This window comes from Trichomycterus rosablanca, chromosome 1, assembly GCF_030014385.1.
Source record: "Trichomycterus rosablanca isolate fTriRos1 chromosome 1, fTriRos1.hap1, whole genome shotgun sequence".
Lineage (NCBI taxonomy): Eukaryota > Metazoa > Chordata > Actinopteri > Siluriformes > Trichomycteridae > Trichomycterus > Trichomycterus rosablanca.
Genome location: NC_085988.1, coordinates 63,677,959 through 63,692,189, shown reverse-complemented (window position 1 = coordinate 63,692,189; position 14,231 = coordinate 63,677,959). Strand labels below are relative to the sequence as shown.

At 39.7% G+C, this 14,231-nt stretch overlaps 1 protein-coding gene across 4 annotated transcripts in view; it reads right to left on the bottom strand.

Annotated features, from left to right (window-relative positions):
* The window catches only part of sbf1 (SET binding factor 1), a 126,799-nt gene that overhangs the window by 4,336 nt on the left and 108,232 nt on the right, over window positions 1–14,231 (bottom strand). For all 4 annotated transcript variants that reach the window (XM_062994732.1, XM_062994745.1, XM_062994733.1 and 1 more), the window contains 10 exons: window positions 14,024–14,200; window positions 12,530–12,631; window positions 12,256–12,441; window positions 11,780–11,906; window positions 4,576–4,706; window positions 4,248–4,478; window positions 4,053–4,160; window positions 2,392–2,597; window positions 2,183–2,270; window positions 91–222 (listed from right to left, as the gene is read on the bottom strand). In XM_062994732.1, the coding sequence (XP_062850802.1) occupies window positions 91–222; window positions 2,183–2,270; window positions 2,392–2,597; window positions 4,053–4,160; window positions 4,248–4,478; window positions 4,576–4,706; window positions 11,780–11,906; window positions 12,256–12,441; window positions 12,530–12,631; window positions 14,024–14,200 (1,488 nt within the window). The remainder of the gene's footprint in view (window positions 1–90; window positions 223–2,182; window positions 2,271–2,391; window positions 2,598–4,052; window positions 4,161–4,247; window positions 4,479–4,575; window positions 4,707–11,779; window positions 11,907–12,255; window positions 12,442–12,529; window positions 12,632–14,023; window positions 14,201–14,231) is intronic.

Here is a 14,231-nt window from a genome sequence, read left to right as displayed (position 1 = left end):
CAAAAAGAAAAAGAAAAAAGGAGTCATTAAGTTCATTATGTAAAACTAAACAATGTTATTAATCACAGACATTAAAGTAGGGGTACTTACATCAAAGAAGGCTTTCTCCTCTGCAGCTTTTGGAGCTCCCATTGCAGGTGTGCCTGGAATGACGGACTCCACCTCGGCTAATTCGATAACCCCTTTGCATTCTTTATCCTGCCTTGAGTCGTAGTATCTCAACTGAGAACAAGAAAAAAAAATTACAAGATTCAAATAAACATGAGGCAGTCAAATTTCTACATTATCTTTTTCGCTTACAGTGGGGCCAAAAAGTATTTAGTCAGCCACTGATTGTGCAAGTTCTCCTACTTAGAAAGATGAGAGAGGTCTGTAATTTTCATCATAGGTACACTTCAACTATGAGAGACAAAATGAGAAAAAAAAATCCAGGAAATCACATTGTAGGATTTTTAAAGAATTTATTTGTAAATTATGGTGGAACATAAGTATTTGGTCACCCACAAACAAGCAAGATTTCTGGCTCTCACAGACCTGTAACTTCTTCTTTAAGAAGCTCTTCTGTCCTCCACTCGTTACCTGTATTAATGGCACCTGTTTGACCTCGTTATCTGTATAAAAGACACCTGTCCACAGCCTCAAACAGTCCGACTCCAAACTCAACCATGGCCAAGACCAAAGAGCTGTCGAAGAAAATTGTAGACCTGCACCAGGCTGGGAAGAGTGTTTGGAAGAAGAAAAATGCTGAGTTGCATCCCAAGAACACCATACCTACTGTGAAGCATGGGGGTGGAAACATCATGCTTTGGGGCTGTTTTTCTGCAAAGGGGACAGGACGACTGATCCGTGTTAAGGGAAGAATGAACGGGGCCATGTATCGTGAGATTTTAAGCCAAAACCTCCTTCCATCAGTGAGAGCATTGAAGATGGAACGTGGCTGGGTCTTCCAGCATGACAATGATCCCAAACACACCGCTCGGGCAACGAAGGAGTGGCTCCGTAAAAAGCATTTCAAGGTCCTGGAGTGGCCTAGCCAGTCTCCAGACCTCAACCCCATAGAAAATTTGTGGAGGGAGTTGAAAGTCCGTGTTGCCCAGCGACAGCCCCAAAACATCACTGCTCTAGAGGAGATCTGCATGGAGGAATGGGCCAAAATACCAGCTACAGTGTGTGCAAACCTGGTGAAGACTTACAGGAAACGTTTGACCTCTGTCATTGCCAACAAAGGTTATGTTACAAAGTATTGAGTTGAACTTTTGTTATTGACCAAATACTTATTTTCCACCATAATTTACAAATAAATTCTTTAAAAATCCTACAATGTGATTTCCTGGATTTTTTTTTCTCATTTTGTCTCTCATAGTTGAAGTGTACCTATGATGAAAATTACAGACCTCTCTCATCTTTCTAAGTAGGAGAACCTGCACAATCAGTGGCTGACTAAATACTTTTTGGCCCCACTGTACATTTTAAAAACTGATCTTAGCTTTTTGCTGTTCCCACATGTAGACATTTACCTCATTATATTTATTTTCTATTTATTTATGAATTTTTCTACCATTTTCTCCCGGTTTTAGCGTAGTCAATTTGTCTTCCACTACCGGTGACCCCTGATTGCCTTCGAGGAGGGTATGTTACTGCTCATGCCTCCACCGACACATGTGCAGTCCTAGCAGACCCCTTCTTTTCACCCATGCATTCTGCACAGACGCCTCTATCTGCTAATCAGGGTCCTTGCACAGCGTTTGAAGACCCCACCCACATAGTCCGGTCATCCCCCTAGCCAATTAGAGTCGCTGCAGGCACTGTCAATTATGTCCGCTAGATGGCGCCCAGCCGACCGGTGGCAAAGGAGTTCAGAATCTCGCCACTGGTGTGCTAGCGAAAAATCTTGCTGCGTCACCTGGGTGCTTATTAGGATTTTAACATCATGTTTTACACACTGGTTTTCTGTGGTTGTAGCCCAACCACTCTACAAGTTTGATGTAATCAACCGCCTCTAGTGCAGGCACCTCCACTAGCCAGCAGAGCATCAATATGGAACTCCCAGTGCAACCATTCCCTCTCCTACAAAAATTCAAACTTGGATCTCAGAGGTGCCCTGAAAGTACTAGCGTCCGTCAGCCAATTTTTGTTTTGGCTGTTTGTCTCAGAAGAATCTGGGTTTAGATGATTTACATACCTGGTGTTTGGTCTTGTCTAGCACAACCCAGCGTGGCTTCCAAGGTTTCAGCAATGCTCCTTTCTTAAATAAGATCCCTTCAAAGCTCCTAAAAACCAGTAAATGAAAAACATTAAACATACACATAATTTATACAACGAATGAGATAATGTTAACTAATAGGCAGGCCTTTCAGTGTGCTTATGCATTGAGGCCAGTGGGTTACATACCGGTTCTCGCTCTCTGTGCTCCTGAACTGGGAGTAGAGAGTGCTGGTGCTGGTGTGGCCAACGGAGGGAGTGGAGGTGGCACTGGCCTCGTGCTCCAGGGCCAGGTTGATGGAGGAGCCGACCCTACTTTCCTGCAGGTACACACCCTGAGAACGCCGGTGGTGGCTCAGGTTGGATGACATAAGCAGGGAGCTGGAGAACGAGGGCTGTTGGGAGATAAAAGATGATTTAGGATAAAGGCTGATTTAGGCTTTATTACTGCCACACGTGAACTAGAATTTTGTCTATAACAAAAAACTGAATAAATGCATTTCGAATGCGTTTCGTTTTTTCTTGTTTTTAACACTTGAGTTCTTATTTATTTATTTATTAGGATTTTAATGTCATGTTTTACACACTTTGGTTACATTCATGACAGAAATGGTAGTTACTCATTAACAAGGTTCATCAGTTCACAAGTTTTAATGTCAGACAGTTATGGATAATTTTGTATCTCCAATTCATCTCACTTGCATGTTTTTGGACACCCACACAGACACAGGCAGAACATGCAAACTCAAACACACAAAAAAGTCTAATCTAGTATAAACAAATGTGGAAATTACAAAGCAATTTCTTATCTTTAAAAAAACTACAAAAACATGACAGTTTTAATTTGTCATTGTTTTTTATATGTAAGCAATACAGCCACTTTAAGTGCTGTGTGCAAGAATGTTATCATAATTAACAGCATCTAAAAAGGAAACCTGCCGATTCTAATTATTTATAGAAATGCAAAGCATGCTGTAAAACAAGTCCAGACACGTCAGTGCTTATTTTTAAATATTACAGCCTTTGCTGAGAGAAAAGATTATGTTTAGATTAGGGCTGTCGTTAATTAACTGGCTTAAAGATGAGTAACTGTTAACAACTCTATATAGGCATTGGCTGGCCTTCTAAAAATAATTTAGATTTAATAATTATCATAATTTTATGAATTTTTTTATTGGTAAACATTTTCTGGCAGTAAAAATGTGCATAGCTGTTTAAATGTAAAAGTTGTTTTTACAGTCGATTTATCGTGATTAATTTGGTTCTTTAATCGCAATTAATCACGATTAAAATTTTTTATCATGTGACAGTCCTAGTTTAGATGTGATATACACAGGAGGTCTGATCATGGACACACTGAAGAAACCTCTAAATGATTTCAGTTTGTTTTTCAATTGAATTGAATTGAATTAAAAAAAATTTAATTATTATATCAACAGCCAATCTTTTGAGTCGGCTTCTCACAACACTTTAAAGTATGTCTGTGGGAATTTGTCTCCATTCAGTAAACAGTAAAATGAACATTTGTATTACCAGATACTGATGTTGGTCAAGAAAGCCTCAATTGATGTTCCAGTTCTGAGGTCAGGGCCACTGAAATTTCTTTAAACCAATCTAATCTTTATGTTTTTTTTATAGATCTTGCTTTATGCATAGGGCCAGAGTCATGCTGGAATAGAAAAGGGCCTTCCCTAAATGGTTGCTGCAAAGTTTGAGGCATATCATTTTCTTTATATATTGAATCTATTATACCTGTTAGCTATTGCTTTGGCTAAACAAACATCAATTTTAAAAAAAGAAGGGTTGTCCCAATACTTTTGTCTATATAGTGTATGCGTTTGTGTCTCTACCCGGCTCTCGAGTTTGGTCTCAGTGCGCTGTGTTGTTTTGATCTTGTCCCATGTGTCCTTCCATCTTTCAGAAACATGTCCCAGCTCAGCCTCAAGGTTCTGTACATCCTAAATATACACACATGCACAAAATGCATCAGTATATGAGTGCAGAAACATAGCATCCGTGAACACCTCCCTAACACCAACAGTCACCTGAAGCAGTTTGGTGATGGCGTCAGGTACCACTTTGCTCAGTCTGTCGTAGCAAGGCCAGACCACCCGCCTCTGAGATTTGGGTGCAGTCGTTTCTGCTCTCTCTTCCTCTGGTCCCTCTGTTTTCCCCCGCACCAGCTCCCAGTCAAACGACGGCCCCTCTGATAGCGTCTCCTCTGTGTAAAAGTCCCACACCTTCAGATTGGAAATGTTGCTGTAGGGTTTCAGGACCTTGTTAAAAAGGTAGGTGGAGATAGAGGGGGTTAGATCTGCTACCTAAAACACTCACAGTAATACACACAGCAAACATTTTAAGTGCCACACATACCTCGTCCTCTTCTGGAGAGAACATGTAGTTGTAGAAGGTGGGGGTCTTCTTGTGCAAACGGTCAATGTAATCCCACACAGACTTGCACACTTGAGGGTTCCGCCTCTCTCCCTTTTCCTCATATAGAACACCTACACAGATGCACAACATTTAAAAAAAAAAGAAGTTTTAAGTTCCCCTTTAGTAAAAAAAAAAAGACATTTAAAGACATGTGTGGATGTTACATATTTGATGAGACTTGTTAGAGCAGGGGTGGGCAATTCAATTTTCCAAAGGGCCACGTAAGAAACTGTTACTGTTGTGGAGGGCCGGACCAATAGGGTGAACTTCATTCTGCTCAATAATAATAAGATTTCTCTTTATTGCCTAAATTTTACAGTTCTGATAAGCTGTTACTGATAAGAGTAAGTGTTACAATCAGAAAATGAAAAGCAGGCAGAGTAAAAACATTATTTCACTATTTAATCAACTTTCTTAAAAACAAATGTGAACAAAATGTGCATTAATTTTACACAAATTGCTATTGCTATTTGGATATTCCAAAACTGATCTTAACTGCTCCAGTCCTGGATGTGTAAAACTTTATAAAAAGTCTGTGTTGGTTTGCAGTTTAGTTAGCGAAGCTTTAGATGTGACGCCAGGGCTCTAGAGTGCGACCAATTTGGTCGCACATGCGACCTAATTTCTCAATGGTGCGACTAAAAAAAATCTGAGGTCGCACCGGTGCGACCAGCCGTTAGAGGGGAAAAAAGTCTCCGCTACTCTGAAAGTCTCCCTGTGGTACAACAGACACACATCAGGCCCATATCATGGTCTAAATCAGGGGTGTCAAACTCATTTTCACCGAGGGCCACATCGGCATTATTGTGGCCCTCAAAGGGCCGATTGTAACGTATCCTGCTGTGATTGCAGTCTGTTGTTTTTCTTGGAGGCTAAATTCTGCATTTGTATTGTCCTACTTTACCACAGACACAGCCTCATAACATAAGAGACGCACCGGTTTCTCTTCCTGAAGCACAAATGTTTTTATTTTCATTAAATTTCCTCCTTCTGCTTAATTTTCTTACTTATCTTCTTGTACATTTTGGGATTATGTGTAAATATTTCTTAACATCATCTACTGGCGGGATGTGTCACTTTGCAGGTCACAAAATCAGCATGCATTTTGAGAGATGCAGTTAATGTAGGCTTTTACAGTGTATTTTAAGACAATTGTTCTGCCCTTACTAATAGTTTATCCCCCTTGCTCAGCTAGACAGACAGACAGACAGACAGACAGACAGCTCCCTTCAGAATACAGTCGGTTTATTTGCTTCCCAGCTGTGTGATACACTGTGTGCACCAGAATGAAGTAAAAATACAAACAATAAAAACAATAAAGAACTTAATACAGTAAAAGCACACAGCTGTAGTCAAGTGTTACATCTGGTACAATATGAGATTTAACCAAACGTAAAATAGCGCTAAGGAGTTAGCATTTTGTGTAAAGATACTAATTGCTATAGTAATGGTAACAATTGTATTTATTTACGGTAAATTTGTAACTAAAACGCTGTGATATACTCACTAAACATTTACAAACAACTGAGAATATAAACGCCACTACTTACAGACGATGCTTTGGTATTATACTGCAAGATAATTATTTATATTTATTATTATTGTTTACATTACTACCCCGCGTTCTTTTGCCGTAAAAGTCACATGGCTTCTCAGCGAAGGTCAAAGTTAGTTGCCATGACTACGATGTCACCGGTTGCCGTTTAAAGGTGCAGGACTCCCATTAAATTATAAGCGCGTCTCTGTAACGACTCGAACCATCACAACAATCGTACAGTCGCTTAAGCTCTCGCGGGCCACATGAAATGACGTGGCGAGTTTGACACCCCTGGGCTGCGTCCGGAATCGCATACTTCCATACTCAATAGTACGCGAAATGAGGACGCGAGAGCGGTTAGTATGTCCGAATACACAGTATACACAAATTATTGGGCAGCCATGTTTGAGTATGCAAGCGATGCACACTTGTGTGCCGCTAATGTATCCCATAATGCAACTGGAGCTGTGTAGGCGTTCAAAGCGGAATAAGAAACAAGAAAGATAGCGAAAAACGGAGAGTCCTTTGTTTACAGGTGTAAGTAAGATAAATAAAATACATTTTTTAAAGACGAATAAATAACAAAAAGACGATAAATATCCAAAATATTGATGAGTGGAGTTTGTAATGAGTCTGTAACTATGGTGATATACGTCATCACGTTCCCACGTCATCACTTGACGTTGGTAAGATGGCGGATGTAGTACGTAGCGGTGTTGTGTGCATACTGCACACTTCTGTACTGAAAGTATGTACTTTTTTTACCGGCCGAGTAGTGCATACTTCCTCCAGTCTAGTACATACTCTGTAAGTATGCGATTCCGGACGCAGCTCTGGTCTAAACCAATCAGAGACAGTGAAGGGCGGGACAATATTGTAGCGGCGATATGTGAGCGACATTCAGCTCAGCCAATCAGAATGCAGCACCAGGTTTATACATGTGCGTTTGGACGTTCAGTTGGTTTAGTTTTGTATATAAGACTCGCCGGACGGCCCCAGCATTAAAGTTCGGTTTCTGGAGCTAGACAGTGAAGTCTGCCTTGTCGTGTGCTTTTATTCCCACACCCATCACCACACAGCAAGAGACCTGTAACATCCCGGACAGTGGTGAGCCGACCCTCTAGTAGCAATAGGCTAATGCTAGCGGTAAAGTGCGGCGATAGCGAAAGTAAAAACACCACAATATTTTCGTTAAGTAAAATATAAAAATAACTAAAAGACAGTAAGACAGTGAAATATTAGAATACATGTAATCAAAATACACAGTAAGTGCACCGCAAGTGATTTTGGGAATCTGTGTAAAAGATCCAGTAAAGCCGATAATATAATGCACTGTATTTAAGATTACACTCTAACACTCTAGAGCCCCATACACACACACACACACACACACACACACACACACACACACACACACAAATATATATATATATATATATATATATTAGGGCTGTCAAACGATTAAAATTTTTAATCGCGATTAATCTCAGAATTTCATATAGTTAATCGCGATTAATCGCATTAAAAAAAATCTGTGTAAATGTTATAGAAAACAAGGATTTTTAAGTGAAATGTTACAATTAAAATGGTGAACACATTTTATGCTAAATGTACTGATGTTAAAAACTGCTGGGACAAGAGAAAACTGTAAGGGAGTTTTATTCACTCACATACTAGGCAGTAAATGTCAGATTGTAGGTTAGAATTTCTCCATCAGCAAACATTGTAGATCAGCGGTGCTTTAGGTGGGATAAGGCGTAGTTATTGTATCAGACTTGTCTGTGGTTGTATCGTGACGATGGTTTGATGGACGTTTCGACACGAAGTGAGTGTGTTTTGACCCTTTGGGGCTTCCATAGTGCATGAACTAACGTGCTCGACTCAGCTTTCCGGTATTCGGTACAGAAGAAGAAGTTAATTAAGTGTAATAAAGTGTTCTGCTCCCGACAACTTGTGAATATAGCGTGTATTTATTTCTTTATTATGCAAGTGCATCACTACCACGATCGGTTACATTATGTTAACAAACCGCAAATGAAAAACGGTGGCAAGTCCGACATTAAAACGTTTGTTCTACCAGTCAAGTGTCAACATGAACTAGAATTTGCGTTAATGGCACTAATTTTTTTAATCGCGTTAAATTGAGGTCGCGTTAATGCGTTATTATCGCGTTAACTTCGACAGCCCTAATATATATATATATATATATATATATATATATATATATATATATATATATATATATATATATATATATGTAATTTTAAATATACACACATATAAATAGATAGACACATACATACACACATTTAGTCTATTATTATTGTTAGAATTTTTATAATAGTGTACTATAATTAGATTATAATACTATAATTAACTGTAAAGAGCATGGGAAGACCATGGCCGGCAATAGTATATTTGTGACTGGTTCTAATACATTTCGAATTGAAAGGCTGAAAAGCACAATGCATGTATAAAACACATTACGTGCCCCAATAAATGCACTGCCCAAGTGTCCCCTCTCCCCACAGCCTTTCAGCGGCAGGCAGCAGCAAACAGATCATCAGACGAGGCCATGTTGACCATATTGTTAGTTAATCATTTACAAGTCAATATTGCCTATATGGACAGCGGGGAAAAAAAAGTGAACCTGTAAAACTGCGGTGTTAAATGCGATGCAGTCGAAAATTTAGGGTGCACCTAACTTTTGTGCTGGTGCACCTAAGAAAAAAAGTTAGGCGCACCAGTGCAAAAAGTTAGTCTAGAGCCCTGGACGCTCTGCTTCGATCACGTTCTTGCATTTCTCTGTGTTTAGTACCATAGCGGCGATATAAACCCTAGATTTAGATTGTGATCCTTAAACAGCTTTACATCTGACTTTTGAAGTACGTCTTGTTAAAAAACTCTATCGTCTCTGTCAGTCGCGCTCAGTTCTGTTCGCCGCCACATTATGGTGAAGCTGGATACACTTGTCTCGCACACACGTAAATCCAAACTTGCGGAAATGTAAAGAAATAAAAACAATCCTGTTATATGGCATGTGTGATGTACATTTATTTACGTCTGATTTTTAATTGCCACTGACCTCATATACTTTTTTGGATTTGTTTGCTGAATTTTAGATATTTGTGGGGAAAAATATTACAGTAAGAGCTCAAATATCTGAGTTTTTCTGGATGTTTTCCTTTTTATCTCCCAGTCTAATCCTTTCCAGTTCCCAATCAAGGAGAGCTGATCGTCAAATGCCTCCTCCAACACATGTCGAATCTGCTGCTATTTCTTATTACCCGCTAGTGTTGGGTTCCCACACAGAGCTCTATCACGTATGGATTGCCACACTAAACTCCTCCCCCCCCCCTTCATTTGCACAGGTGCCCAGACCAGTCCTGAAAATTGCATACTGCAGCGGCAGAGGGAAGAGACCTAGTCTGACCTTCTCTTCCTTAACTAGGACAATTGTGTTTGTGTCAATACCCAACAAGTATATGGCCCCCTTATGTTGAACTCATTAAAACCATGAACAATTAATATGAAGTTGGTCCTCCCACTGAGGTAGAATTTGGAACAGGAGTGCTTGGATTTCCACCAAACCAAAGCTGAGCATAAACCATCGGATACAAGTCTAGCCTCTTTTCTTCTGTCAGACTTTACTCTTGGTGCTATACATGTGACACACAGGTAACATTTCTCTAGGTAGGTAGTTTTGTCCAACTGGCAGGTAGAAAAACATGATTTATCGTTGCTTATAATAAAGAGCTCATTCCCATTGCTCCAGAGTCCAACAGTGATGGGTTTTTCACTTTTCCAGTGCTTGGCATTGCACTATCTAAAAAACATCATCTTAAAAAAGATACAATCCTATGATGCTGTCATGCTGAAAAGGACTGACCTTTGCAGTATAACCCAATCTGTTGCCTATGTGTCTACAGGGATTAATTAGTGGTCTCCACATATTTATGTGTATTGATTTTTATGTAGTATCTAGTATACCTTGTCCCGATTACTCAGACCCATTCTGAGTAAAATTGTATCATTCAGCCTTGTGAAAAGGACGAATAGGAGAGACCATGTAAAATCTTAGCAGCTTGTGCTAGTAAGGATGTGGTAGCATAGTTGTGCTAGTATAGTACCAATATAGCACAGAAACAAAATCAATATACATGTAATACTACAGTTGTAGTCTAATGTAGCATAGTTGTACTAGTATAGTGGATGGCACAGTGGCTGGGTGGGTAGCGCTGTCGCCTCACAGCAAGAAGGTCCTGGGTTTGATTCCCAGGTAAAGCGGTCCGGGTCTTTTCTGTGTGGATTTTGCATGTTCTCCCAGTGTCTGCATGGGTTTCCTCTGAAAGCTCTGGTTTCCTCCCACAGTCCAAAGACTTTCAAGTGAGGTGAACTGGTGAGGTGAACTGGAGATACAAAATTGTCCATGACTTGAGCTAATGAATCTTGAGTGACCAGTAACTACGTTTCCTGTCATGAATGTAACCAAAGTGTGTAAAACATGACGTTCAAATCCTAATAAATAAATGAATACTAGTAAAGTACCAATCTAACTGGAATAGTAGTCTAACGTAGCATAGTTGTACCAGTATAGTACCAGAGACAAACTGATGTACTAGTATACTACTAATAGCGTATTTGTACTAGTATAAGTACTTAAGTACAATTGTTTGTCGTGTTCGCTTATAGTACTAGAGTATTTGTACCCAATAAGTAGTTTCAGCATAGCTATGCTAGCCTATGTGCTGACAGTAATATTTCTTTATTCTCTGGCCCTAGCACTGGGTCAGAGGGCGAAAGTCATCTCCCTCTCTCAGCGTAAGGTTTCAGGCCAGGCCCGCAGTTCGACCAGAGGTACAGTAGAGTCTGCCCCACCCCCTCTTGAATCTAACCAATCAGATCTTTTTAACAGTGATGTGATGCTAGCCTGTCTGAGCTGGCGCCCGCCCAGCGTCGCTGTCCATTTTCCCGGGCTAACTGTACATGATTACCACATTTGTCGCTTATTGACTGTCTCTTTGTTGTTTGTCTAGCCCAGGGGTTTTCAACCTTTTTGGACATGCGCCCCCCTTCGTGTGCCAACCGTTAGAGCGTTAGTTCATACATTTGCAGTCATGGTTTATCTATTACAAATATATCCAACAAAATTCTAAAAATCACATAAATTCCTCAATTATTTACTCAAATTGTTAAATGCTGATATGATTTGTATGGAAAACCATATTTAACTGAAGACAAATGCAGAATCGAAGCCTTTTCACTGATGATGTATGACTTTTAATTGTCACTGTAAATAAAACATGCAAAATTTTTAAATTCTTATCACCTGAATAACATAACACATAAAGACCATATATAAAAGTCCATCAAAAACGTTTGACCTTCATATAGTCATAGAACATCCTATAATATTTAATAGTAAAGAAAAGGCCATGCATAAAAATGCTTGTAGTAATGCAATATCACATATAACATACAGTATGTATAGTCTGAAATTAAAAGGCTGCCTTATTGTGCCTTATTATGTGACCATGTGGTTTCTGCCCTTCTTTGACCAAATTCCTAGAAAATGTAAAGGGTTTATGATCTGGAAATTTCACTTACCCAATTCTATGCGTTCATAGTCGGAGTCCAGCAGGAAGGTCCGGAAGCGGTTGGACACATAATGATAGGCTAGGAACTTCAGATAGTACTGACTGAACTCAAACTCCATGGGGAACTGATGATGGATCTGTTCAGAAAAAAGAAGAATCCCATCCAGTACATATGAGGCATACAAAGCAAGGTGAAAACCATGTGGTAGCTGAATTAATCTGAAAGTGTCTGCAGTAACTTCTTATGATAATTTATTTAAAATGTTAACAAATCATGCTGAAATAATCATGATTTTGGCATGACCATCCCTGTCCCTTGACCTAAACCCTATAGAAAAGCTGTGGGTTCAGCTGAGAGGGAGAATCAACAAGCGTCTGAATGATCTGAAGATATTCTGTATGGAAAAATGCTCTCAGATGTTCTCTAGTCTCATTATATAGCTTTTCTCTTTAAGGTAACATGACAACATAAGGTTGACAACATACCTGGTGCACACAGTCGAGAAACTGCAGAAAGACAGGTGTGAAGCCGCTGCTTTGGCTTGCCAGCGTCTGGGCACCACGGTGGCTGAAACGATGACCAAATGACAGCCACTCTTTCTCTACGAGCAACCGGAAGCCGTCAAATGTGCGGTAGTATGGATCTGACAGCAGCTGCACCAGAGATACCACCTGTACACAGCAACAGACACAGCCATCAAGCTTGGATACAGCACTGATATCTGAAAATGCCAAGCTAGATGAAAACGTCCCACCATACCTGAGTTGTAACGTCCCAGCCGTCCTCCAGGCTGACCATGACTGAGGAGCCGTTGTCTAAAAGCTCCACCACCAGGACTGACACCTGCAGAAGCCTGTTCAGCTACAAGATAGATAAAAGCATTAAATCAGGCTATAGAAATGTAGATGCTTTGAAATAACATAAACACTGCTTTTTACACAAAATATGAGTCAGAGTCAAGTCACGAGTCTTTAGGCTAGAGTCCAAGTCAAGTCACGAGTCTTTAGGCTAGAGTCCAAGTCAGGTCACAAGTCTTTAGACTAGAGTCCGAGTCAAGTCACGAGTCAATATAATATACACAAAACATGTATTGGAAATGTAGCGTAGAAATAAACAAATAATATATAAGTTCAGATAAAAAAAACCAACAGATTAACAACTGTATTTTGCCGTTTTACTTAGTGCCTTTACTTTCCTAGTCATTGTGCAAATGAATGTAATTTCCGTAACAAGAAGGTACCAGTTAAAAGCTTAAACTGATACGTTTTGTTTTCATTGCAAAACAAAAGCGCGCAATAAATCACGGCACAGCGGCCAAAATCCAAAACACAGCAAAAAAATCATAACCTTTGCTTACCTTAGCTTATGTTCTTCTAGATGCTATTAAATTTATAACCGTGTGTTTTCCCATTGGGAGTATAATCCGTTATTTTGTAAATGTGTGCTTATAATTAAAAACCTGCAAACTTTTAAGTAAAACACTAACTCGTTATAAAGCCAATCAAGCGTTTCATTGACTCATCTGTGTGACGCAAACTGAATAAATGCAAATAACAGCATTTCTTACTAAAAAGTGGTCTTCCAACTATTAGCGCCAATTCTGTAGGAATGTTCCATTCACCCCAGTTGTTCCTGTGAAGTGCACTACGTAGGGTATATATATATATATATATATATATATGTCACACGTATCTAATGTTAACACATGCTGATACTAGGGACTCTTGTTGTTTATGAGTCATTTTTGTGCGAGTCATGAGTCATTTGAAACGAGTCCGAGTCGAGTCTGAAGTCGCTGTGTGTGCATATACCTCCTAGTCTATAGTTTCTATAGCTTCCTTATTTTTTTATTTTATTCTACTTATTTTATTTACTCTATTTACTGTACTTACACTGTACTGGAGCTGCTGTAACACTCGAATTTCCCCCATGGGGATCAATAAAGGAATCTTATCTTAGTCAGAGATGAAGCCAGCTCTATTTAAAACAAAGCTGTGCTCTGTGGTTCGTGTATGGACCACATCCGATACTGGTATAATTAATCATTACATTTTATAGAGAGATTCAGTAAACATTATGGACTGGTATCGCCAATGAAGGTGAATTCCTTGTCTCATCATTTTCATTTTTTTCTTCCCCTAAAGGGTTTATATGTTACAATTTTGTGCACTGACAGTATTCTGGCAACCTGTGTTTTTTTTTTCCTTTAATTTGACACACTTCATATTTCCCTTAAAGGAAAAAGTGGCCTACCAAATTCATCCATTCAGACTCCTCCAGGCAGCGATGGAAGGACATGTTTGGCTCGTTGGAGGCAGAGGAGGGTACGCAGGCCTTCATCAGCTTCTTGAAGCTGTTCTTGACTTGCCGCATGTCAAACATCTCGATGGGCACAACCTCCCACTGCTGGAACGCGTCCTGCTTTCCCCCCTGGACACAAACGGTCAAGCTCACAGTTACA